The sequence below is a fragment of the Haliotis rufescens genome, unplaced genomic scaffold (genome assembly GCF_023055435.1).
Source record: "Haliotis rufescens isolate VD_foot unplaced genomic scaffold, xgHalRufe1.0.p SCAF_20, whole genome shotgun sequence".
In the NCBI taxonomy this organism is placed as follows: domain Eukaryota; kingdom Metazoa; phylum Mollusca; class Gastropoda; order Lepetellida; family Haliotidae; genus Haliotis; species Haliotis rufescens.
Genome location: NW_025963891.1, coordinates 11429586 through 11455892, shown reverse-complemented (window position 1 = coordinate 11455892; position 26307 = coordinate 11429586). Strand labels below are relative to the sequence as shown.

The window sequence follows — 26307 nt, the reverse complement described above, 5'->3', positions numbered from 1 at the left end:
CTTCACATGTGCTTACACACCACCTAGTTGACGGATGATCTTCACATGTGCTCACACATTACCTAGTTGACGAATGATCTTCCATGTGCTTATCCATCACCTAGTTGACGGATGATTTCCCCATGTGCTTATCCATCACCTAGTTGACGGATGATTTCCCCATGTGCTTATCCATCACCTAGTTGACGGATTATCTACCCAGGTGCTCACACATTACCTAGTTGACGAATGATCTTCCATGTGCTTATCCATCACCTAGTTGACAGATGATTTACCCATGTGCTCACCCACCACCTAGTTGACGGATTATCTACCCATGTGCTCACACACCACCTAGTTGACGGATGATCTACCCATGTGCTCACACATCACCTAGTTGAAGAATGATGTACACATGTGCTTACCCACCACCTAGTTGACGGATGATCTACCCATGTGCTTACCCATCCGAACAATCAATTTGTATAACTTCTTTGCTGTAACAGCTGACTAACCTGGGGAGATCGGGTGGCAGAAAGTATGACTTGGTTAACTGTGTGTCATTGTAAAGTTATCAAAAGGGTATTTGCCTGCTCCAAACGTCATTAGTTAGGGCCCACCGTGATATTGCTGTATCATTGCACAACAACATTCATTTACTCGCGAACTTGTTAGTCTTTCTCTGCAGCCAAGACTCTTGCTTGCAGATTTATTGATCAATTGAAAACCTAACACTATTCGGAGATTCCAGTTTTCAACGTGTAAACATATTTGGAATGGAAGCTATTTACTCAGATAATATTATGTGATTGATTAGATGAGAATTTGAAAATTCTATCACACGATGATAAACATGTTTTCTGACCTAGGCATGATTTCATTGGCCTGTGACAAATTCCGTCAAAGTTCTCCTCAATGGTTGTACTGTTCAGAACGGCGTTATGCCCAACTCCCGCACTGCCTACGATAGACCGAGTGACACGGCATCAGATCTGTTGTAAACATATTATCATTCTTTCGGACTCGCGAAAGAAGGTAGCTATTACATATATTCCCCCTCTTTTCGTGAACATTTTCATTATATTTGGTTTGTGAACATGACTAGAGGTTGTTTATATTTTTAAAACACGGTTTAGACCTCCTCTAGGGAAATTGTAGGTATGTAGTGAGATCGTTTGTCGAAAGGTTAAAATATTTTCACGATACCCAATCCCACCATCTTGGGGTGTTATTGGTAATGCTAAAGAAAGAAGAGAAGAGGTGTGAAATCCGTAGCTGCATCAGAAATAGACACAAATCACCAACATTTTTCGTCACCACTCGTCTCTTTCCGTAATCATTCGGATTATCCCGAAATAACGCGAGTGTATGGAGGCAAGCGTAATACAAGTACATGCATTATTATTACGTGTATTCTTGTTGTCATCATCTTATGATATGATTGTTATCGAACTGAATTTGAAATACCTACACATTTTGAAATAATCTTAAAACCATTTTTTCTTTCCTGTTTCAGTATCGCTATTGTTCGGAAGGGTGTTGTATTCACGAGTACTGCGCATACCACAAGATCTGCTATCCCAAGACGCATTGCAACTTCGGTTGCCCGGATGGAACTTGTGTAGACGGGATCTGTATGCCTTACCAAGTGTGCAACCTCAGCACATCGTGCCCCATGGCACATATCTGCACCTACCACCACAACCTGGGCTACGACGTGTGCCAGTACAACCTCGACATCGGCAATACGTTATGTGTCGACCGCTATGGAAAGTCTCTTCTGAAACCGATGAACTAGTTGACGTGTCCATTCATAAACTATTTATTTTGTTTAAACGGAGTGAAATGTGTAATAAAGAATCTTTTGTGACAGATTGTCTAAAATGACCAACCTGTTTAAAACAACGATGTTGATAATTTTAGAGGGTAATGCTATGCAGTAGTTGGACAATGGTGTAAGATGACAATGGTGTCCAGCCTATAGGCTTTGTCCATCCTCGGATGAGGTGTAGTACGTTCCGCCCCTCGCCTCGTTTGTTTGTTTGTTTGTTGTTTAACGCTGCACTCAGCAATATTCCAGCTATATGACGGCGGTCTCTTAATAATCGACTCTGGACAAACAATCCAGTGATTGACATCAAGAGCATAGATCCATGCAATCGGGATTCGATGACATGCATCAACCAAGTCAGCGAGCCTGCCCGCCCGATCCCGTGAGTCGCCTTTTACGACAAGCATCGGCTTCTGAAGACCTATTCTAACCCGGATCTTCATGGGTGCCTCGGGTGGAATCCAAACAAAATATTTTCCTCCTGATATTAGTCACTGGAATGACTTGATTATTTACAGACCGCCGTCATATAGCTGGAATATTGTTGAGAAAGGCGTTAAACAAGCAAATAAACAAACCAAATTAGTGTCCTGTTCTCTACTTATGAACACGCTAACACAAACATGTAATACAATCACGGGTTTGTTGCCGACGATACCTCAGCAGCTGTATCCTTGACAATGGCATTTCCTGCGACACTGAGATACATTCAATTACTTGACGTAACCAGAAACTCGGCAACCTGACATTTAACATTGTGTAAACAAGAGAGGATGTGTGTCATAAAGAACCCAAAATAAATATTTATGACATATACTGAACAGCAAAACAAACGTCACCCTAAGTAACATTGCATGAAAAGTTGTCATTGAAATATCTGGGTAATTTTTGTCAAAGTTTCTAAAATTTACCATAACCTTGTACGGAAAAATGGAATTGGATAATAAAAAAACAAAGCAGATGACAATAAATTCGAAAGTTCTGTGCAAATTGAAATGCCCATGCGTTCCCCCATTTCTGGCCCTATAAAATTCCACCCAGATCGGATAACATTCATTCGTTATTGAATTGCTACCACATGCCAAGATTGACAAGAAATCAGCGACACCAAGCTCTTGGATGATTGCAAGCTGGACAAAACGCCCGGCAAGTAGCCAATGCATTTCAGGTCAACGTAAGGACCATATACAGACTCCAGCAACGGTTCCAGACCACCAACACTACAGATAACCGACCACGTAGTGGAAGACCAAGGGTCACCACCCGACTTCAGGATCGTCAGATTGTGTTCGACGATTGACGAGCAGACACGTCCACTGTCACAGACCAGGCCACAACGGGGACCCATTCTGTTGTTGAGAGAGACACGTTAGGTGGTCAGAGCATCATGGTGTTGGGTAGAATTGGTCTTGCACAGAGGGTCAGCCCTGTGGTCTTCCGGAACAACGATCCAGGGAGAGGCAATGGTGGCAAAGCAGCTCGGTCTTAAGACCACACCCCATACCTCATTTGGCACGTCGCCTTAACCACGAGTTCCAGTATGATAACGCCCATGCTCACACTGCGAGAGCAACAAGAGACTAACTCCAGCAGAATGGCATCAAAACCATGCTGTGGCCTGCCCTCAGTCTCGATTTAAATCCCATTGAGCACCTGTGGGACGAGATTCAAAGACGGCTGAATGACGTCTGACCAAGGCCGACAACTGCAGCTGAACTGCGTCAGGCGTTCCTCAGAGTGTGGGCTCAAGTGCCTGTGGACTTCATCAACCGCCTCATCCATTCCATGTATCGACGTTGCACGGCAGTCATCAATGCACATGGCGTACACACGAGATACTGACTTGTGATGCGATTTTCTCAGAGACTAGTGTTGTGTTTCACATTAAGAACATTTTAATATGTCTCAAAGTATGTTTACAGTGTTTGGACAAATAAGGTTTCTCATATATCTATCCATGGTGACGTTTCTTTTGCGGTTCAGTATATTAGGAATCAACTTCGACTGAAACATTAAGTGTTGTTTATGTGAAGCACAACTAAAACATTGAGCGCAGACGCCAAGTCTGAAAAGATACATAAAAAAGTTTTTAAGTCAACTTGAATTTCTACTGAAGACCAAAAACTGAACCCCTAATGTGTGAATGTCAAGATAATAAACGCATGTCAACATGTTTAGCTCTAAAACGTGTTTATATCCTGAACAAAATAAAGATTTCAATTGTGTCTAAACACGTTTTGGATCTAAAACCAAACGAACCGGTTACGATCTCAGTACATATCCACATCTTCAACATCTACGCTTTTAACGTGTTAATTATGGTATTTTTAAGCTAAATATGTATTGGATCTTTTTTTCTTCTTTGTTGTTTGTTTGTTGTTTAACGCCGCACTAAGCAATATCCCAGCTATATGACGGTGGTCTGTAAATAATCGAGTCTGGACCAGACAATCTAGTGAATAACATCATGAGCATCGATCCACGCAATTGGGATACGATGACATGCATCAACCATGTCAGCCAGCCTGATCACCCGATCATCGCCTCTAACGACAAACATAGTCGCTTTGTACGGCAAGCATGGGTTGCTGAAGACCTATTCTATCCCGGATCTTCACGGGTCGTTTGAACTGAAAATGTTCATGATCTACGCGTGTTCACGAAGTTGGGATTTATACTTCTATGTCTATTGCTTTTCACACACACACACCACCCCTTCCCGTACCCACCCACCCTTGCGCGAGTCAACATGTAAAGGATTAAACACGACTCCGTGGTTTTACATTTTCCACCAAAACCTAGGAGGAGTGTTTTATCCAACTTATGAATGCTAGAAATATATAAAAAATACGGAAACATCGGGATGCCTTATTGTGAAACAATACAGTGTGTCGCGGTTCTTGCAACAAGTACACAACTAAAGTCATGACATGTAAAATTAAACATCCTTTAATGCCCCGGTGGCTTAGTAGGAAAACAGTGAATTCCAAAACTTAAAACGATATGTGATGTTGCAGGTTGGATTCACGTCATGGAATTATATTTTGTTGATTTTTGGTCAAATTGCATATCCGTGTGGAACAAGCCCACGTTCGGCAAATATAGTCATAAGTTCCAATAATCAATCATCGTCATCATCATCGGATTATACTTTTTGTCATGATGTGGGGAAGAATATTATTTTCAAAATGGTACATAAGATATAACATACCACGCAGACCAACGATGTCAAACTACCAAATCCCAGTGAAAGGATACGCTATTATTTATTTAACACTTCTTCCAAGATAAACACGCTCTTATAAAAGTATTTTTAAAATTCCAATTAAGAAACCGTCTAGAAACATTGCGGCCATAAATGACTACGGAAATGGTATTCAATCTTAGGTTGGTTGACCTTTTATGCCGGTAGTAATATGTTGTAATACGTTGCTATTAGCCCTGTCAGCATTTACTGAAAATAATTGCGGGGAATGTATCGGTCAGTGTCGATGCACCAAGAACCCAACGCTCTAACCGGCCAACCCGACATGAAATCAGACACCATCAGGTTCATGTTATGAGCATGCCACTCGCCGTACAGATGCGGTGACGCCCAATCAACCAAGTCACCGAATCTGACCTCCCAATGAAAAATCAGCTTTTTACATGTACGGGAAGCAGCATATTCTAACCAGGCTCACGACATTTTGCAAGCGATAGAGTGCTGGGGACGTATTTCTAACCAGGCTCCCCTGGGTATTGCAAGCGAAAGAGTGCTGGGGACGTATTTCTAACCCGAGTCCTCGCGGGGTTACAAGCGATAGAGTGCTGGACACCTATTTCTATTTCGGGTCCTCACGGGGTTACAAGCAACTGAGTCTGGGGACCTATTTCTAACCAGGCTCCCCACGTTTTGCAAGCGATAGAGTAATGGAGACCTATTCTCCCACAGTATTGCAAGCGATAGAGTACTGTCCAGACCTATTCTAACCAGGCTCCCCTGGGTATTGCAAGCGATAGAGTGCTGGGAACCTATTCTAACCAGGCTCCCCTGGGTATTGCAAGCGATAGAGTGCTGGGAACCTATTCTAACCAGGCTCCCCTGGGTATTGCAAGCGATAGAGTGTTGGGGACCTATTCTAAACAGGCTCACCTGGGTATTGCAAGCGATAGAGTGATGGGGACCTATTCCTAACTCGGGTCCTCACGGGATTACAAGCAACTGAGTCTGGGGACCTATTTCTAACCAGGCTCCCCACGTTTTGCAAGCGATAGAGTAATGGAGACCTATTCTCCTACAGTATTGCAAGCGATAGAGTACTGTCCAGACCTATTCTAACCAGGCTCCCCTGGGTATTGCAAGCGATAGAGTGTTGGGGAGATATTTCTAACCTGGTTCCCAAGTTTTGCAAGCAATCTTGATGTTTGAGGAAAGTTCATAGTGATGCAGGTGTCAGACGTTTACCACTTTTTTTAAATCCACGGCCAGGGGTATGGTGCTGACAAACATAGAAACATAATCAGGGCGAACCACGATCATAGTGTTCTGGCGTGCCAAAGGGGCGCAACTCTGCAGAGCTAATTCCTGCGCTTTAGACGAAAGCGCCTCTTGCGCTCCCACAGAACATGAGAAGTGGATATATTCCTGATGAAATAAAAAGTTGGTTCAGTTGTTTATTGGGATGAAAGCTATCTTATTTAAGTAAGGTAAATACATTATCGTTCAACATAAAGCAGTATATAGTCGGGTAAAAAGGACATGACAATTTTCACTTGCTCCTAAAATTAGTCCACATTCACAAGGTTGTTTGGAAAGAAATGGTACTGAAAGTTTCTTACTGTGTTACACCGTTGTTAATATATATGTACACAAGAGAATAGCTTCATACACTAAGTCTTGGTCATTTAGTCAATCCCTCTAAACGGGCGATTGGGTAGCCTAGTGGTTAAAGCGTCAGCTCGTCACACCGAAGACCCGGGTTCGATTCCCCACATGGGTGCAATGTGTGAAGCCCATTTCTGGTGTCGCCTGACGTGACATTGCTGGAGTATTGCTAAAAAAGGCGTGAAACCAGACTCACATCCTCTATCTAACAACTCTCCAGATTATCAAATATCCTAAGTTCAGTTGCTGTTTGACGTTATATATTCATGACCAAGATGACAGATCGATAATCATGAAGATAAAGTACATATAATAGTTTGCCAATCCAGAATGAGAAGATTGAACCAAATCGGACCTCAGTCATATAGCTGGGATATTGCTGAGGGTGGCGTTAAACAACCAACAAACAAAACAAAAAACTCAAAACAGTACAAGTATGACACTGCTACCATCAACAAGGGTGGATCCAGCAGTTTTAAAAGGGAGGGGTCCAAAATATCAAAATCCTCTCTTACATAGGTTTTCAAAGGGGGGGGGGGGGGGGGGGGGGTATGAATATGAAGTCGAAAAAATGGTGGCGGGACACACTCTATGCGAGTCCATTCAGAGACCTTATGGTACATGGTCTCTGCTCCATACAATCAATAGTCACCTTGTATACACCTGGGCCATGTTCCACAAAGCAATATAAGGGCTAGGATTTCGTACCCCCCATACTTTAACATAGCCTTACAATTAGCGTAGCGCCAAGACCTCTTTTTCGAACGGGCCCCTAGGCATTTTAATATGTACGTGTGTGTTGTATCATGATAACTTTCTGGTCATTTTTTTTTACAGTATCCCTGGATCCAGTGGTGCCGTGCCAGGACCTGATGCTCGTGGGTTCGACTCTCAGATTTGATCCGTTTATGATCCTTGGTTGTCGGCGCTGTATCCATACTCGTGGGTTTCATCAAAGTGGTAAACGTCGCCGACCTGCGTTAGTTTGGTCTTCCTTCAACATTAGACCACGTCAACGTATACCTGAACACGAAAATACAATGCCCCACTTCGTGAGATTTGTTTAATTGTTCTTTTGAGCTGCAAGTCAGCAAGCGGTCGGTAAATGATCTCGACCAAGCAAACAAGTGATGGGTATTATAAGCAACGTCCGAGGTGGTATGGTGACACACAATCTACCACGCCACCGTAGCTGACCACTCGATCCATTCATATGCCTCTAACGACAAACATTGGATATCATGGATCTATCCTAATATTCCTACGGGATCAAGTGATAAGCATGTTAATGCTGTTCTACGCCGTAATCAGATCTAGTTCTAATTTGACTCTTCAGACTCGATCAGTAGATTCTCCTTTTGGTATTGGGGCGTGTAAGAGAGGAAAGGTAGGCGACATCTAAACTATAAGCAAACTCCTCATCTATACTAAATGAAGCGTTCATAGAATCTATGTAAATGGTTGTTTTAGTATTTCAGAGAGAAGGGGTTAATTTGGATCTAGTGGTTCGGAGTCTTTTGGTAAGTTGTTTTATCATGCGTGTATTTGAAGAATTTTCATTTTTTGAATTAAAGTTATTATTTGGGGGTGACCCTCCGCAAATGTCCATTTCCTCATGACCCTTCCTCACGTGCACTGAAATACCAAAATGAATTTCCATCAGAAATAACATGTAACCACGAAAAGGGGTTTTATGGACACTTCTATTAATTTAGTATTTCATCGCATTACTGATTTATACACTTATATTAGAGTTCTGGAGAGGACTCCACAAACAATACTATACCAGCAGGTAAGCACAGTGATGACTGGCGTCTGCTACACAACGCCTCTGTAGACTTTACGATTATTTTAGTGTCCTGGTATTTCGCAGTACAACAGTACATGACAACCTGGCTGATAAGATATGGAAGCGCGGTCTGGATCCCACACAGCGCATCTTCCCGAGTCAAGAGTGTTAACTGACTTTGAAAGTCCAGTTTCCACCCTTGCCGAACTAGGCTGGAATTCCTGGGCTCGATCGTAGCGCCACCAGTGGCTATTACGAGTTATGTCCCTTCTAAGCCTCTCCTACGGACTAATCACATTCAATCTCTCGTATCACATGCATTTGCTTCAAACAAAATGGCGGCGCCCAGTCAAAACTATCTGATCGATAATCAAGATCTTTATTGTGATAAAACGGGTTTTACGTCGCGAACTACATCAAATCACGTGAGCACTTGAAAGATTGGGAAAATAACTGTTGACAACGAGTTGGCGGTGCACATGCTTTGCAAATCCTGCAATTGACCGAAATCTGCAGGACAGTTAACGAACCGGACTTCGATTTCGTTGCGCGATTTTGATTGGACGGCGCATAGACTCGTTAGTCCAGCCAAAATGTAACTCCATAATACCAGCCTAGTTCGGCAGGGGTGGAAACTGGACTTTTATAGTCAGTTAACTCTCTTGCCTCGGAAGATGCACACAGCGCTGCAACAGAGTATTGGCATCTGTCTTCATTCTGCTGAGTCCCAAATGGAATGGGATATGAACACGTAGTCTGCATCTTAATCAACAGCCATCGTCGCATAGTACGTTTATCGGTGTGCGATAAAAAGCGGAGAAATGTACTGTTTTTCAGCGCATAATAAATTCTCGGACAACACTTAGAAGTGTCTTTTTTAAAAACCGGTTTAATATTTGCTGTTAAATTTACACCATCAAATAGGAAATCAAATATTCTCCACCTCTGCGTAATTTTATAGCCAGAAGTAGATCCAGTGCCACGTGAGCACAATTCTCGCACAACCTTCACTTTGCCGATCTTAGGAAAATGTGCGTCAGAAAAAAAATCGGCATCCAGGGGGTTAATCAGCGACCTTTTGGAGTCATCTAAATGATAAGATGCAATGGAGCAAGATGTGCTTGTTGCGAGTAGAAGTAGTCGAGCTTGTGGCATATAGGCAATAGCTTGCATGTTGGTGTCTTCTATGTGAGAGTACCTTACCAGCGAGTGGTAGTGAAGGAGAAGCTGATGCACGAATGGCTTCTGATTTGATCCCTGTGGAAACACCAGAAGACGAGCAACTTGATCTTTTGGGGCTTCCACTGTAGCTGCAAACACTAGAATGTAAGATGAGTGAGTGGGTTGTACAAAATTGTTCATTCTTAACCATATGGGAAGCCAGATAGTGGGTATTAACTGTTCTGAAATGTTCTTAGCAATTACAGTTTTTCTATATATAACTCGTCTTCTCATTGGTCGTTCGTTGCACTTTTCATTCGTTCGTTCTTTCAGTCTGTCTTCCGCGTGCAGGAACGAGAACCAGAGAGGATTGTAATTCTCAATAACGAACTGCAACTTGTTGATAACTATTCCACATCAATCCATGTATCACCCAGTGGTGGTATGCATGTCTGGCGTTGTTTATGTTCGTAAACCTTCAAATCAGCTACTGAGCTACGTTTCTAACGTTTGCCATTTTGTTTTTGTACAATATCAATTGATAAAAGTATTCCAAATTTGAATGGTAAAAGAGAGCTATTTTATACATTCCGATGTGCTGTGAAAAGGTCGGGTTTTTTATGTATTGGTCCCACTGGTGGTAGGCACCGCAGGTTTGGCACTTATCCCACTAGTATAGGTAGACAGGAGCCTAGTCAAGCATTTTCACTGTTGCGGAGGCATATACTACTTTTTGTAAGTGCTTTTGGTAAAACCCACGATTCGAAACATTCGTGACCAACTCGTGTTATTCCGGGACAAGCCGAATAGGTTACGGAAAGGGGCGAGTGGTGACGAATGGATTCGAAACCAAGATCAGTAGATCCTGGCACGGCTGCAGATGAAGCCTCTGTGCCCCTGTCATGCAAGCATAAGGTACCAGACTGAGTATCCATGAACGGTTAACATTAGACCTACATGTTCACTTCATTGCTCAATTTCACGAGGTTATTAATGTGTGCCGTTATTGTCAAGATATAGAAATCAGATGTGCTGGTTTGAAAGCTTCATTTTTGTACAGAGAATTTAGAGCATCGATGCTGATTGGCCGATCAGAAAGTTTCCCTGAAGTTGTCCTCAGATCTTTACGCGGAGAGGTATCTTTTTCGGAGTGAAAGATTTGATTTTAAAATGCGATTGCCCAACATAATTATTTTAGTCGAATTCTCATCCGCAAATATCACCTAAAAACGTTGGGAGAGTTTGCTATGTGGAAATCAAACCCCATCTATAATTTCTTTTAAATGGCATGTGTTTGAATCATCTCAATGTTTATAACCTTTGACATATTATATTATATGTGCCTTTAACCTTAAAAGGTTAAATTCTATCATATAACTTCAAATAATCATCGGTAAACTAAACTATTTGAAACAACGCGAAATATGTGAATGACTGCAAATTTCTACCCTGAAGAACGATAAAACAAGTTTTCGTATATTCATAGCCTTCGGCTATACCAGTTAACATATGGGTAACGCTATGTTCCGGGCTTTATCAGGTGTACACGCCCGATCGCGAGGCCCTTCATTAAAACCGAGGGCTTCTGCAAATCATAATGCCTTGGGGAATAATGGTTCCATTATTAGAAATAGAATGGTTTTGTTAACAGACACTGAAAGGAAGTTCGACGTTCGCCTAATATGGGATTGTGCCTTGTTTGTAATTTGTGTAGCTATTTTTATTTAAAGTGTGTACATGCTCCATAGTTGAGTACATCTCTGCTAGGCCTGTATGCCATCTGCCGCACGTTGCTTTTTTCTAAATCGGTATCGTTTTTCATGAGTAAACTGAGTGAGTAAGTATAACGCTGTTTTGACCAGCATTCCTGTTACGTCACGGCTTGTCAGCTTAATGTGGGAGGAAAGCCCGAAGTGATGCAGGTCTCAGACGTTTACCACTTTGGTGTAACCCACAAGCACGGGTATGGTGCTGACAAACCTAGAAACATAATCGGGGCGAACCGGGATTCGAACCCACGATCATAGGCTTCTGGCGTGCACAAGGGATGCAACTCTGCACAGCGAAGTGTGCCGCCTCAGACGACAAAGCTACCCATGTCCCCTCCTGAGTAAACACACAAGGGTGACACGCGACGTTGACAGAGCCGACCACAACATAAAACAAGAGACCAAGATTGGGGCCATCCCTGAGTGCCCTCTTCCATTGTTTAAGGTTTAAGGCAAACCAACGAAGCATGTTGATTGGTAAAGCAGTAGCTCCATTTAACCTTGACACGACCTCCATGCTTGTAAGGAGGCACGGGTGGCCCAGTCGTCTAAGGTGCAGAGTTGCGTCCCTTGGGCACGCCAGAAACCTATGATTGTGGGTTCGAATCCCGGTTCGCCCCAATTATGTTTCTAGGTTTGTCAGCACCATACCCGTGCTCGTGGGTTTCATCAAAGTGGTAAACGTCGGAGACCTGCATCACCTGTATAAGACACCATGTCATTCTAATTATTGTTTTCTGCATTTTCTATTTTTAAAGTCAGTGAATCTTTGTATGGTGTGTGGTTCTTGTTCATCTGTGTATCTGCAACTCTTAGCTATGTAGCTATGCCTACCCAGTTGCTCGATAAAAGGGCTGACATCTGTACCAACATGTTGCATTAAAAGTATAAAGAAGTTGAAAACCATGAGTCAGAATAAAGAAAAACAATGTAAGGCCTAATCTACGGTATACTCTCTCGTCTCTGGGATGACACATTTTCAGACATCAAAGTCTCGAAATATTCACATCCATTTCTTAGAGAGGTATTTAGAAGTTGGAGTACTGAGCAAGGATTTATGGATGAACAACTTCTTTATTACAATTGGAAGCGACGTTTCGGTGTAGGTACAGAGTAAAGTTGCCAAGTATATATACAGGTAGGAGATAATGTTTATACAGTAGAGTAGATACCAGATGTAGTTATACTGGAGAAGAGAATCCTGTTATGTGCACAGAAAGTGTAGTTTACATACTCTGTACATCACCAGGTGCTTCACCTGGCCCACTCTATAGACCCCTAGTGGGGTCCATGTGAGGCGACTAACGGGATCGGGTGGTCAGGCTCGTTGACTTGCTTGATGCATGTCATCGTATCCCAATTGCGAGGATCGACGTTCATGATATCCATCACTGGATTGTCTGGTCCAGACCCGATTATTTACAGACCGCCGTCATATAGAATCTACCTGGTATATTGCTGAGTGCGGCGTTAAACAAACAAACAAACAAACAAAGTGGCCATGTCGATAGTAAAAGTTTGTTGTAGAGTTGAGCTGACAGTTTGGTTCTTGACTGTGTACATCCGCAAAAGATGGCCTCAGATGTAAGTGTTTGTACCTCTCATTCAGTGCCCTACAGACACACGTGCCAGTGTCGCCTACTATGTCTAATTTCTGTGATGCTGCATAAACACGGCACAATAAAGTGTTCACATATTCAGCCATTGTGTGAGACACAATTAGCTTTTGCTGGTTATAAAATGTCTTTTGTATTTCCAGAGGTACTATTAAGTAATAACTCCGAATATCGTACCAAAGGACAACATGCAACAGACGCTAATCGCTACAAGCTTGCTCATTCAACCACGATAATATCCGTTGGCGCAGCCAAGGAGCATAGGCATATCGCTGTTTGGAGCTTAGTGGCATGCTTAGAGTTATTTCCCTTTTTGAAGGTCACCATAACGGGTGACATTTCGCCAGCAGACGATGTAGTAGTTATGGGACGTTAGAGTTACCCAGTGCTCAAGATGGAGACTGTGACAGCCGTGAAAGTGTGCTGTGGCCTGGCATTGTTTGTTTGGTTCCATCGGTGTGCGTCGGCCGATGTTGTCCTTACCTGTGAGTGTTTTTGCCTATTGATTATGGAACAATCTGAGTTTTGTGAACTATAAACTGAATAATGAAATTTTTGGCCTAAAACTTTTCCTGTAAGTGACCGACCGAGTAATTGGAATAATGTTTATGGTTCTGTACTTAGGGGACACATTTGGATTACTCCGACCCACAAATCTCCTATGAAAATTTCATTTGGAATGCAATGAAACGTCCCAATATTTCGTGTATGTTTTGAAATCTATATAGGCCTAGATCTATCGGATATTTATAAAAAAACGAACACCGAAGTGAACCTTCCGCCATATTGGCTAGTCTTTACAAAATCACGTTTCAGGTATGTCGGTTATGAGACGCCTATTACATCAGTGATCAGTGATCACGTATATTTCAAACTGAGCTGCGATAAATTACATACATCCATGAATGCCTCATGCAATTTAGAATCAAATGACAAATGGTCTTTGTCACTAAGAAAAATCGTCTTGATGAAACCAAGCGAAATAAATTAGGTGTGAAAAGGAACGCTGACTGCTGAACTCGGAAAACAGTAGTAGATTTTTTACTGTGTAGCATTTAGTGATATTATTTGTCCTATTTTAAGAGATCCTTTCTTCTATTTGTTGCATATATTGGCTCACGTTTTTAGAATATCCATAGGAAGAGTATGGTAGCAAGAATTAGGGAATTAAAAATAGATACATTACAATGAGTTGGTAAATTTCACAGAAATAACGGTGAATAAAAATGAATACATACATGTCCAATATCAAAATTTGGTTTGGTTTGAAATATTCTTTTGAGTATTTGATTTACGTGAACTGGATGCCTAACAGGTGCACGTCTTGCAGGGTAAACTCTTTATAAATCTATTCAACTTTCAAAACAGTATTTTTGTGTTAAAAACAGTCATTCTATGTTGTGTCGAGAACGCCTCAAATTCTCTTTTACACATCGACTTTCACCGACGCCACGAAAGACATAAAACAAGCCATGACGTCAAACGAAAATGTGTAATTTTGCTGGTTGTCTATTAAAATTGGTGCAACAATAGTGAAATTACACTTACACAATCACTTACACATGAATGCAAGAAGCCAAGGCCTGATTTACATGTTAGATAGGGCGATCCATTTCGCTTTAATTCCTTTTTTTTATGTAGTGAATTATTTCTAATGGTTTGTGATAATACCTTAACGTAAACGGTTTCAGTATCGATATTTGTTTTGGCATAGTTTGGTTCCTGGTGAACAAAACAATTACGACATTTTTGTGTGTCTTCATCCATAGCAAATTCTCACCGAGTGAGTTGAGTTATAATGGACTAGTTCTCAGCATAGCCGAGATATGCCCCCTTTTCTTTGTGCATGTGTCATTGATGTTGTTTCATTTACAGCAAGCCATGTTTCGTATTGGATGTATAACTGCGTTTACATAAGCATATACATCCATTACGAGAGATATTAGGCAGTATTTTGTTCGCTCATAGTTAACATAAGTCTGGAAATCGTTGCAGAATACTTTCATCTGTTTATGATAAGAATTGGCGAAATTTACTGCTTCTTTACGCCAAACAAAATATCGGACTACATTTGGAACCGGGTTTTTTTCAAACCAGATTAATAATGGCAGTTAATTTTACACCGTCAGAGAGGAAAGCTAGTTTTGTACATCCCTGCGTAAAGCTTGTAACGCCGAGGTCCCGGTTGCGATTCCCCACATGGGTAGATGTGGAAAGCCCATTTCTTGTGTCCACCATGATATTGCTGAAATGTTACCAAAAAAGGCATAAACCAGCGTTAGAAATTGGCACAAGTCCTGTAGTCCTTACCAAACTGCCCAAAAGTAAAGGTATCTTTAGGACTAGTAGAAATTGGCTCATTTTAAGGGTTTTGCTATGTTATCATTGGCAGGACTAGTGGACAAAAACTGTTAGAACCCCTGATAAACCCAAACAATCTGACCCGTGAAGATTCCGGGGTAGAATAGGTCTTCAGCAAACCATGCTTGTCTTCAAAGGCGACTGTGCTTGTTGTAAAAGGCGACTAACAGGATCGGGTGGTCAGGCTCGCTGACTTGGTTGATACATGTCATCGATGCCAATTGCGTGGATCAATGCTCATGATATCAATCACTGGATTGTCTTGTCCAGACTCGATTTTTTACAGACCGCCGTCATATAGCTGGAATATTGCTGAGTGCGGCGTTAAACAGAAAACCAACCAACCAAACAATCTGACTCTGTGGCACATGCCACTATGCAAACAATCAATCCCTAAATCTAAAGTTTACCTTCCTTCTTGAGGATGTTAATATCTACACACATCTATACACCTATACGTATGTATCTTGGTGGTGTGTTTCAGATTACATGGAAGAATCCTGCGGTCGCACGATCAAATTCAGCTCAGTGGACACAACTGAGTTTGTGTTTAACCTAACAAGAGATGGGAGCAGATTCTCTGCCAACATGTACTGTCCAGTAGTAATACTAGCAGATACTGGATTCAAGATAATGTTCAAATTCACGAGGTTAGATTTTTCATCGTCTACACATTACATGGCTTTATACAGCACAGCCATAGGTTGGCGTTATGGTGAGTTGACCCCATTCCCTCAACAACTAATATTTGGGTTATGGAACTAAGATTGTCAAAACTGGAAACTCAAAATATATTTATACAATGTTTTATTTACCAAGAAAACCGGTATGGTATTTGACTGATATTTGATTGACTGCCAAAAGCACACTGCAAAACGACGTCAACAGGAAACTATCGCTTCAGTGAGTGTGTTTAACGCCGCTTTTAACAGTAGTCCAGTTATATCGCGGCGTGTCAGCTTAATGTGGGAGGAAAGCCCGAAGTGATGCAGGTCTCAGACGTTTACCACTTCGGTGAAACCCACGAGCACGGGTATGGTGCTGACAAACCTAGAAACATAATTGGGGCGAACCAGGATTCGAACCCACAAACGTAGGGTCTCGCACTTGCCAACGTCGAACTCGCCTGACCCATGTCAACTCGTTACTTGTCAACCTGTCAACATCCACGACAGGGTTGACGTGCTCTGATAACATGCAGTTCTCTTCATCTCCCATACAAAGTCTATCGACATACCCTGTGTCCCAGTGCCGTCGCAGTTTCGGAAATGAATGGTCCGGATATGGCGGTCTTCAGTGGGAGTGGTCTCCCGCTTCTACGACTGTCTGATTTCTGTCGTGTCTGTTGTCAACGTTGCATCAATCTGGTAATGGTGACGCGGGTGCATTGTGCCGTTCTTGCATTGGCGGCAAGCGTTGCTCCTAGTCGCCCAATACCAAAGGCCCTCTCCCTCCGTATAGTGTTTGAACACGGCAAACTTTCTTGATGCTTTTGATTGCGTTCATAACGTGCCGTGTCATCAGTATGTTTTATACAGTACTTTTGCACGTACATTTCGTTCTACGTAGCACAAAGTTTTCTGGCAAAATGCACGATTTTCACCCAAACAAATTTTGCTTTTTGTCACCGAATACCTTGGTTGTATTCGTGCGACATATTTAAGTCTTCTATCAAAACAGTGGAAATCCTTTTAGTTGGTATACTTTCTTTTGAACATAAGTTTAATTCAAAGACCATTTTTTCATTGTTTTATATGTCAACTTTTGACATTGTGACATTTTCTGTGGCTATTTTGCAGGCATAGATACGTTTATATACCCCCTTTTAAACACGCGTAACCCCCTTTGTCTTCGTAACAATAATCGTTCCTAAGTTAGTTTTTTTTAACGAACTGGGTCGAACCTACTGGATCTACTGTAGGCATTTTCTATAATCATGTATTGTCGTTCCATATTAGACTCGGGCGGTCGGGTAGCCTGGTGGAAAAAGCATTCGCTCGTCACCCCCGAAGACCCGGGTTCTAATCCCGACATGGGTACATTTCTGGTGTCCAACGCTGTGACATTGCTGGAATATTGCTAAAGCGGCGTAAAACCATACTCACTCACTCACCCATATAAGGTGAGGTGAAATTGGGTTTAACGTCGCATCCAAGATTATTGCACTTTTATAGCGACGTGCATACACGTGTGTGTGTGTGGCTGCTTGTACAAGTCCGGACTGATGCCGATTTATAGTGCTAGCCCACTGAAATACCATGCCGCAGTTTAACATGAATACCCCACTCAGACACAGTATACTGACTCCGAGCCGACCAGTCCTTGTTTGAGCCCCTTAATGCCGAGCGCCAGACAGGGTAACAACAAGTACCATATTTTAACGTCTTTTGGTATGACGCGGCCGGGGTTCGAACCCCGAACCTTCCGCTCTCCGGGCGGACGCTCTACCACTAGACCACGGAGGCGGTTCACCCATATTAGACTCTTTGAGACATTTAATGCAGCACCTGTGCTTGTGAGGAGAGACGTTCCAGGGATGTTTACATAAGAACATAATGTGGACAAGCCTTCATGGATTTAAACTTAGTTTAGTTTATACAAGTCAAAATTTGCCAAGAATCATCACTTTAAAATGTAATGTGTCATATTGTGTGCATCTGTTGATAAAGCCAAAGGCAGTGTTTCTTGAAGTCATGTTTAATGAACAAAAGCCTGTTGTCGTGTGCCACACAATGCCAACAAGCAACACGTGACCAATAATCAGTCAGATCCCCCGTCAAAATGATAGTTTCTGAAATATCAAAAAATCCCGAGAACAAATTCATTGTAAAAAAACAACTCTCAATAACGTGTATTGATTCATATGATGAGATCGTCGTCTAATGGTCCCAATATGTGTCTGGATGGGAAGATTGAGCCACTCTTCAGTAACAGCTTTGGCGAGTTCCTGTAGAGTTGCCTGAAGCACAGGGCGTCGTGAGAGCGCGGTCTGCAGCTCGTTCAACATGTTCGATAGGTGTGTGTTGAGGTCTTGTGATCACCCCATGCGGACAATATTATAGTGTCCTGCAACAAGTAGACATCAACGACCCTGGCACGATGAGGTCATGCGCCATCGTCAATGAGGATGACGTCCTGTCCGATTGCGCAAAACGTACACATCCAGAATGTCATCCATGTAGGACATGGAGATGGAGCCCCAGTGATCCTAACTCAAATCATGATTGAGCCCCCTCCTTAGCGGTCATGTTGGGGTATGTTGGGAACCTGATTTTTGTCTCCTTGTCTACGTACTCGGGCACGACGATTTGTGATGTATCAGCCCAATCCAACGTGCCTGCCTGTGGTGTCGGGTCAGTGGGAGGGGAATGCATGCTCTCCATTTTTCTGAGACCAGTCTCACGAAGATGATTACACATTGTCTGATCATAAACGTTAACACCTCTGGCGTTCCGGGGGGTCATTTCTGAGTGTGATGGCAGTAACCAAATGATGACGCCTTGCTGCAATCAGGAGTCTTTCCGCAGTGTATTGGAACGCTGTCAACCACCTGCATGTCACTGGGTAGCTGATCCAAAAGTCTTGTATCGATTCCATGCCCTGCTGATCACACTTTGGATGACCACAAAGACGTTTGCAACGTGACGTTGTGCTGACCCAGTTTCGGGCATGCCTATGCACCTGCCTAATTCTTCGGTCGTCAAACGAGGTCTTTGACGCTGAGGGAGCATAAATGCGTTCAGTTGTCGCAATCCTCAGTAGCAAGTTTTGTGCTCTCTGATTAAGATGTGCAATATTTCTGTCACGATACATAAAAACACAGGTTTCAAGCACCTCGTGCACATCATGCTTATGACTGCATGCCTCTTAAAGTGGTTACCCAATCATTGTGTTCAGAGAAATTTCAATTTTTATTGTTGGATGACTGTTTTATCATCAAAACTTGATCTTGAGCAAACCTTGTAGTAGTGGTGTATCGGCCCCACTTTGTAAAGCCAATGGTGTGTTCAAAGTCCAATATGTGTGTTAATTAATTTTCGGTTTTTGCTTTTAATATTTTACCGATATTTGCAGTCTTGGTTTTCAGGCATAGATACGTTTATAAATGACCTTTCCTCCACGTACATATCTACAACGCCAAGCAATAAAGGCATTCTCCTGTTCAAGAGTGGAACATACTATCGTAACGGGGGAATGTCCGTTTTAGTCACGATGTTCGCTAAAGGTAAGTTCTGAGATTTGCAATTGGTATCTATCAAAGCTATGCATGCCCTTGTCCTTTTACATTAATCGAGCAATCACTGTCCCGGTCCAAGTATCAAGATGTTTCGTGTAACACCAGAAACACACAAGTGTTGTTACATCAGGACTGTGTGAGAAACGAGCCTGTGATGTCAAGTTATTACTGTATAATAATACCCGTGAAGATTCCGGGGTAGAATAGGTCTTCAGCAACCCATGCTTGCCGTAAAAGGTGAGTATGCTTGTCGTAAAAGGCGACGAACGGGATCGGGTGGTCAGGCTCGCTGACTTGGTTGATGCATGTCATCGATCCCGATATCATGGATCGATGCTCATGATATTGATATTAATCACTAGATTGTCTGGTCCAGACTCGATTATTCCGTCATATAGCTGGAATAATACTGAGTGCGGCGTTAAACGACAAACCAAAACAAATCAAAACTATATAATAATAAATGTAAGCGACATTTCCGTAATCATGAGAGGTCATTGTAGTGATTGTACGATTTCGATTATGGAAACATTATGGCTGTAAGATATGCAAGGCTGTATGTGAGGGTGGTAGTTTGATGTTAAACTGCCGTTAAGAGTATTTGCCTTAAGGCTGACTTACTTTTATTTGATACAATAAATGCCTTCCATTTAAGTTATGAATAATGTGGATACTACAGTTTCATGTCAACGCAGTCTTAGTGTTGTGTCCTATCCATTGCACGCCCCATGTGATCATGTTCCTTGTTGTTGCAGCAAAACAAATTGGATTTGGCGAGTCTAAATGTGAGGAAGGTCATTTCCTCTGCCAGAATGAGCGCTGTATCAGTGAGGACCTGGTGTGTAACACACGTGACAACTGTGGAGACGAGTCTGATGAGTGGGACGACTGTTCCCTTCTACCATGGTGGAGTTCCGTCTTGATTGCCTTCGTCGTTTTTTTCCTAATAAGTGGAATTTGCATCATTTGCAAATTATCTCAGAAACAGGTAATGCTACTCTCCACCTAAAGTCACAAACAGGCTCTGTTTATGTTGCGTATGTTTACCCTGTCAATGTCTGTTTTTCAAGTTCAAACCTGGCAGGCGATTGCCAAATACATTCCAGTTCATTTGTTTTCAGCAACCAGGGCATACAGTAGCTCTTGGTAATCGATTGCAGATCAACACTATTACCAACCCAACGGCTGTAGCCAACAACAATCTAGAGATGACTTCTTTCCCAGCGACACAAGGGTCAATGCAGATGCAATCACCGTCAATGGCCCAGTCCCAATGGGTAGTCTCACCAGCCTACAACAATCAACAGAACATTCACCAGGTGCCACCACATGTTCCAATGCAGATGGGCGTGCCCTACCAAACGCCCCCCAGCCCCTTGTCTTTCCCAGTGTCCCCACCTGGCCTCATTCCCCACAGCCCCACAGAAGCTCCACCAGCCTACAGCAGTCTGGCAATGAACCCATCTGCACCACCACTTGGTCCTGTTAGCGAGGTCGACGACCGCTTCAAGGGTTATGGCATGGGAACTTTAGATCAAAAAGGACTTCCTCCAAAGTGAGATCGGTGATCAAATTGTACACTAATCCAAGGAACCACATCCATCCTACAAACCTAGGTGTATATCTTCCCCTTCGGTCTCACAGATGTTCTCATTAATCAGTAACCAAAAAAATTAATTACAATATTTCAAAAAATTAAATTGTTCTTACCTGGTTTCATGACCATATCTTATTTCCATGAATATTGACAAGACGTAAGTATTTCTGTTTCGAGAGCAATTGTGGCACTTTCAGGCTCATATGCACCTGTTACAAACTGCCCTTTGTCTAAATGTTTGTTAGAAAAGATGGAATGAGAGAAGTCGGCTTTTGAATGTCTGCATTCAATGGCAAATTGTCAACAAAATCCCAAAAGGAAGACTGTAGATATTTTAACATGTGCATTTTGCTCAAAAGCTGTAGTATTGTTTAAGATGGAAGTCCAGTTCATGAAATCCAGCTCACCTGTTGTTTTTATATCAGTCAGAAATGTAAATACATGTGATCAAGTGTGGGTCTGACAAACCATTGGTTGACATGAGCATTCTACCACGAATTTGGGAAGTTACACTTTGTGTGAGAGGTTTTTTTGTCAAATGCCACTTTGAACAGTATTCCAGTTCTATCACTGCATGTCAGCTTAATGTTGGAGGAAAACCCAAAGTGATGTGAGTCTCATACGCATACCACGGTGGTGGAACCCACGAATCCATGTAGGTGCTGACAAACCAAGAAACAATCAGGGCGAACCAGGATTCAAACCCACGATCATAGGTTTCTGGCATGCAATTGGGACACAACTCTGCACAATTAATTGCAGAGCCCTTGTCAAATGGGCTACCCGTGTTTAGAGATTGTCACCATCTACCATTAGGTCATATGTACGCATGCATATATCTGGATCAAGTAAAACAAACAGATCTTTAGTGTCATATTCATTTATGCCAAACTACTTATTAATTACGACTAGTTTCACATATTGACAATTCTAACATAGCACTAGATCCAAACATTCCCTTGAACATCTACATCATGTACAAGGACTGATGAGATCTAGATACGCCTCGATCCACAAATTTGAGAATGAGGTAGACCAGGGGTCCGGAAAATTTAAAATCCCAATCGGACATTTGCATTTAGGCCACGCCCCCTTCAAATAGCGTATTTTAGTACGACTTTTCACACACATTACAAGTTTACGTATTCATAATATGATGAATTATGAATTGTTTCAATTTAAATTGTTTAATTCACCGGACAATTAATAACAAATAATATCATTTTAGATTTACATGGAAAACATACGTTTGTTTCTTTTATAATAACGATCTGTTAACGTAGTGAACGGTCTAATTAATATTCATGAGTTATATTCATGAGTCTGCTCAAGTGTACGTGTTGTAACATTTGGATCGAGACTATTATCCCATATTTGGTTATCACGTGACCTCACGGGAATTTTTTTTGTAAACTAAAGTTTTTTTAAAAACAAGACAGATAATTTAATCACAAATACAAAAATATCGTTGATAGCAATAGTTATTTGAATACTTTTTTCAACTGTACTTATTTATTGACCATAAAAAAATTGGATATCGATCGTCCGAGAAAGCAAAATGGCGGTCAATCAAGATTCAATATACGACTAGCTACTGAAAACAATAAAATCTGCAAATCCTCATTGTATGTCAACCAAGTGAAAGTCGTTAGCCACGACTTACAAAATGATCGTCCAGACTTTGAGGGTTTGGCAGATCCGCTCGACTGATCTGCATCGGTCGACTGGCTGTCGTCAGGCTTTTGCTTCTTGTCTGAGGTTACGTATCGTAGCATTGTGAGGATAATGCAAGGTATTAATGTACAGTTGTAAACACCTTACACTCAAATTAACAAGAAGTTCTCAGTAATTAATCCTCGATTAATCAGTGTCAACTCAGTTTATTGCCTATTACAGTGATTGACCGATTGGACTATCATGTAGGTACGATGTATTTACAGCAATCAAAACAAACAAAGCTTGTCAGTGTAGTTAATCTTCATTGTGTTGCGACTGCAGACAGAAACTGCTCAGTCCTAACTGTTGATCATGTCCGGTCAAAATTTAAGAATGTCCGGACAATACTTTTTAAAATGTCCAGTAAGCAATATTTTAAAACGGACATTTGAGATTCCCAATCGGACATGTCCGGCGCATATGACGGTTTCCGGACCCCTGAGGTAGACATTTAATCTAGTATTTACAATACGACTTTATACATAATGAATTGACATCATACTTCTTCAAATATTGTTGCCTGTTTTGGAGGATGTTCGATAATTCCAAGTTCTTCCTCTATTTTCTTGTGTATGACCTCTCCATTCTATTACAAGTAAAACCCAGGATCCATTCTCCACCAAGTTTCATTTTGGAAGTGACGTCCATTCTTCATCTCCACATACCAGTGTCCGAAATAACTGCCAGCCCACCTGTTCGTGGCTGGTAAATTTTGTGTCATGTGCATGAGATTTTCCTCAACCTGTCTGTCTTGCCGATAATTTAAGACTACTTAAATATTCAGTTTTAATAGAACTCCTCGTAGATTCTCATGTAATTAATTTGCATTTTTAATGAATTTAAGACTCGATTTGTCTCTTATTTTTCATGACTTTTAAATATTTATAATGTCTGAAAGCAGGCAGGTAACTTTGAAGATGGGCAGGCAACATTTATGGGTCACCTGCCCTACTGTCTAATTGGGTTTTACAGTTATTTCAAACACTGCCACATACAAACTTGGGCAATTTGTCCAGGGTATTCAGCTGTAGAAACTAATATTTTTAGTCCACTAGTCCTGATAATGATAACATATAGCAAAACCCTTGAAAATGGCAAATTTCTACTAGTCCTTCTGATACCGTAACTAATGGGCAGTTTGGCAAGGACTACAGGCCTAGTGCCAATTTCTAACGCTGGTATTTATCATGGTAGAATGGACATAATATACACTCGTTAATAGCGAATGATTCAAGTTAGTGGCATTCAACATGCACCTATTCATTGCTTTCTCCATATAGTATCTCTTAAACAATGTCAACATTCAAGTCATTAATGAGTGAGTGAGATAAAAAAAAAATTAACATTGCATCAGCACTATTTCAGCCATATAGCGATGAGAACAAGTTGACATATACACAATTTAGTCATCAATACAAAGTTATATTAAAAAAAAAGATTATCAAACATATTTGGGCATAACAATATTATATATAACTGTTTAAAACACGGGCATAAGCCACTAGTAACCAAAGGTAGGCCACTTGCTGGGGATCATGGGGACTTGATGATTTAGTGCAAACAGATATAATCAAGAACAGTGAAAACATATAACGGTACAGTTGCAGTGAATAAGTTTCTCGTGTAGGGCTGCATCTCTCGCAAGCATGAGCACGCGCACGCACGCACACACACACACAGAGTCAAAATGTCTACTTCCTCCTTATAAGGCAAAGATCTGCCTGTGCCTTGTGCAAATATAACAACACGACAGGCTGCATGAAAAATGAAAATACCATTTTCTTGGCATTGTAACCAGGAAAATATGAAAAACGAGTAAAAGCGTAATATAATCATCTGGATTTGTCAGTGTCAGGTCAGCTTAAATAAAACATGGCATTGCTATGTCATCCCCAGCATATTCGTGGATGATAAACTTGTGACACTGACATTACATCATAAGAGAATTGTGTAGGATTCTATTTAAAATAGCAACTTTGTGAAATTCTCCCTTATCATTCTAGGGATGAATAGGGAATTTTATTACAAGAAACACAAAGTATTATAGCAGACAAACCATTCTGTGAACAGCACTGGGGAAGACACAATCAGATATTGTTTAGTCATGGCACCACAGATAGAGGGACAGCTACTGATTAAGGGGAGACAACTCCAGGTTAGAACCACTACAGTAGACTACAGACAGAGAAATGGATAATAGTCCACTTACAATTGTTAATGTATATGCACCAAATGTAGAGAAGGCCAGGTAAGTATTTTATAAAGTAGTATATGATGAATTGGTTAAAACCTACGTTCCTGGGGATGATATTATAATTGGGGGTGATTTTAACTGTCCTGAACCCTTCCTTGGATAGAATACCCTCAACAAAAACAAGCATATCTTTGTCAAATATAATTGTTAAATTTGAACTTTCAGACTTTTGCCTAGAGTGAGTGAGTGAGTTTGGTTTAGCGCAGCTTTTAACAGTATTCCAGTTATATCCCGGTGTGTCAGCTTAATGTGGGAGGAAAGCCCGAAGTGGTGCAGGTCTCAGGCGTTTACCTCTTCGGTGAAGCCCACAAGCACGGGTATGGTGCTGACAAACCTAGAAACATAATCGGGGCGAATCAGGACTCGAACCCACAATCATTGGTTTCTGGCGTGCCCAAGGGACGCAACTCTGCACAGCAAATCCTGCGCCCTAGACGACTGGGCCACCTGTGCCCCCTGACATTTGCCTTGATGAACACCCACTGGAAGGTTACACTATCTCAAAAAAGAGGAATTATTACTCTCTTGGATAAAAAGGAAAGGCCTCTTATTAACGGAAAATAAGAGAACAATTTCATTAAAAGCAGATGATGAAATATTTGGCAAAGCTGTTGCAAATAGATTTAAGTCCATCTTACCAGATTTGATTAACCCTTCTCAAACTGGTGTTATAAAAACAATACATTGGTGAGAACATTAGATTTTTATAAGATCTCTTGGAAATGTGTGATGATTCTGAAATAGGCATTATGGTTTGTTTGTTGTTGTTCAACGCCACACTCGGCAATATTCCAGCTATATGAGCCTGGACCACACAATCCAGTGATTGACAACATGAGCATCGATCCACGCAATTGGGATCGATGACATGCATCATCCAAGTCAGCAAGCCTGACCACCTGATCCCATTAGTCGCCTCTTATGACAAGCATTATTGTGTCTTTAGACTTTCAAAAGGCTTTTGATTCAGTTGATCATGGTTGATTGGGACTTCATGTTAATTTTTGTGAAAAGTTCAATTTTGGACCTGAGATGTGTAATTGGATTACTATTTTTAATAATTCCTCAGAAATGTTTTTACATAACTATATCAACAGCATACTTAAGATTGACTGATAGGGGAGGTAACT

The 26307-nt window shown here is 41.5% G+C and overlaps 1 protein-coding gene and 1 long non-coding RNA gene across 4 annotated transcripts in view; both read left to right on the top strand.

The window, feature by feature from the left end:
• Window positions 1–1851, top strand: part of LOC124131456 — a 47865-nt gene extending 46014 nt beyond the window's left edge. For both annotated transcript variants that reach the window (XR_006860659.2, XR_006860658.2), the window contains one exon: window positions 1496–1851. This is a non-coding gene — a long non-coding RNA (uncharacterized LOC124131456). The remainder of the gene's footprint in view (window positions 1–1495) is intronic.
• An 11477-nt stretch (window positions 1852–13328) lies between these two features.
• On the top strand, window positions 13329–22075 carry LOC124131438. Of its 2 annotated transcripts, none has more exons than XM_046494733.2 (5): window positions 13329–13497; window positions 15858–16088; window positions 19461–19598; window positions 20366–20598; window positions 20732–22075. In XM_046494733.2, the coding sequence occupies exons 1-5, from the start codon at window positions 13407–13409 to the stop codon at window positions 21167–21169; spliced, it is 1131 nt and encodes a 376-aa protein (XP_046350689.1). In that variant the 5' UTR covers window positions 13329–13406; the 3' UTR covers window positions 21170–22075. The 2 variants fall into 2 exon arrangements, with proteins under 2 accessions (XP_046350689.1, XP_046350681.1); XM_046494725.2 differs by having other exon boundaries at window positions 20717–22075.
• Window positions 22076–26307: the final 4232 nt, after the last annotated feature.

What these genes read in the sequence shown, in the direction of transcription:
- LOC124131438 (XM_046494725.2), top strand. Translation starts at nt 13,407, where the DNA reads ATGGAGACTGTGACAGCCGTGAAAGTGTGCTGTGGCCTGGCATTGTTT. An exon ending in AGCCATAGGTTGGCGTTATG is followed by an intron (nt 16,089 to 19,460) that starts GTGAGTTGACCC and finishes CTTGGTTTTCAG; the next exon opens with GCATAGATACGTTTATAAAT. An exon ending in AGTCACGATGTTCGCTAAAG is followed by an intron (nt 19,599 to 20,365) that starts GTAAGTTCTGAG and finishes TTGTTGTTGCAG; the next exon opens with CAAAACAAATTGGATTTGGC.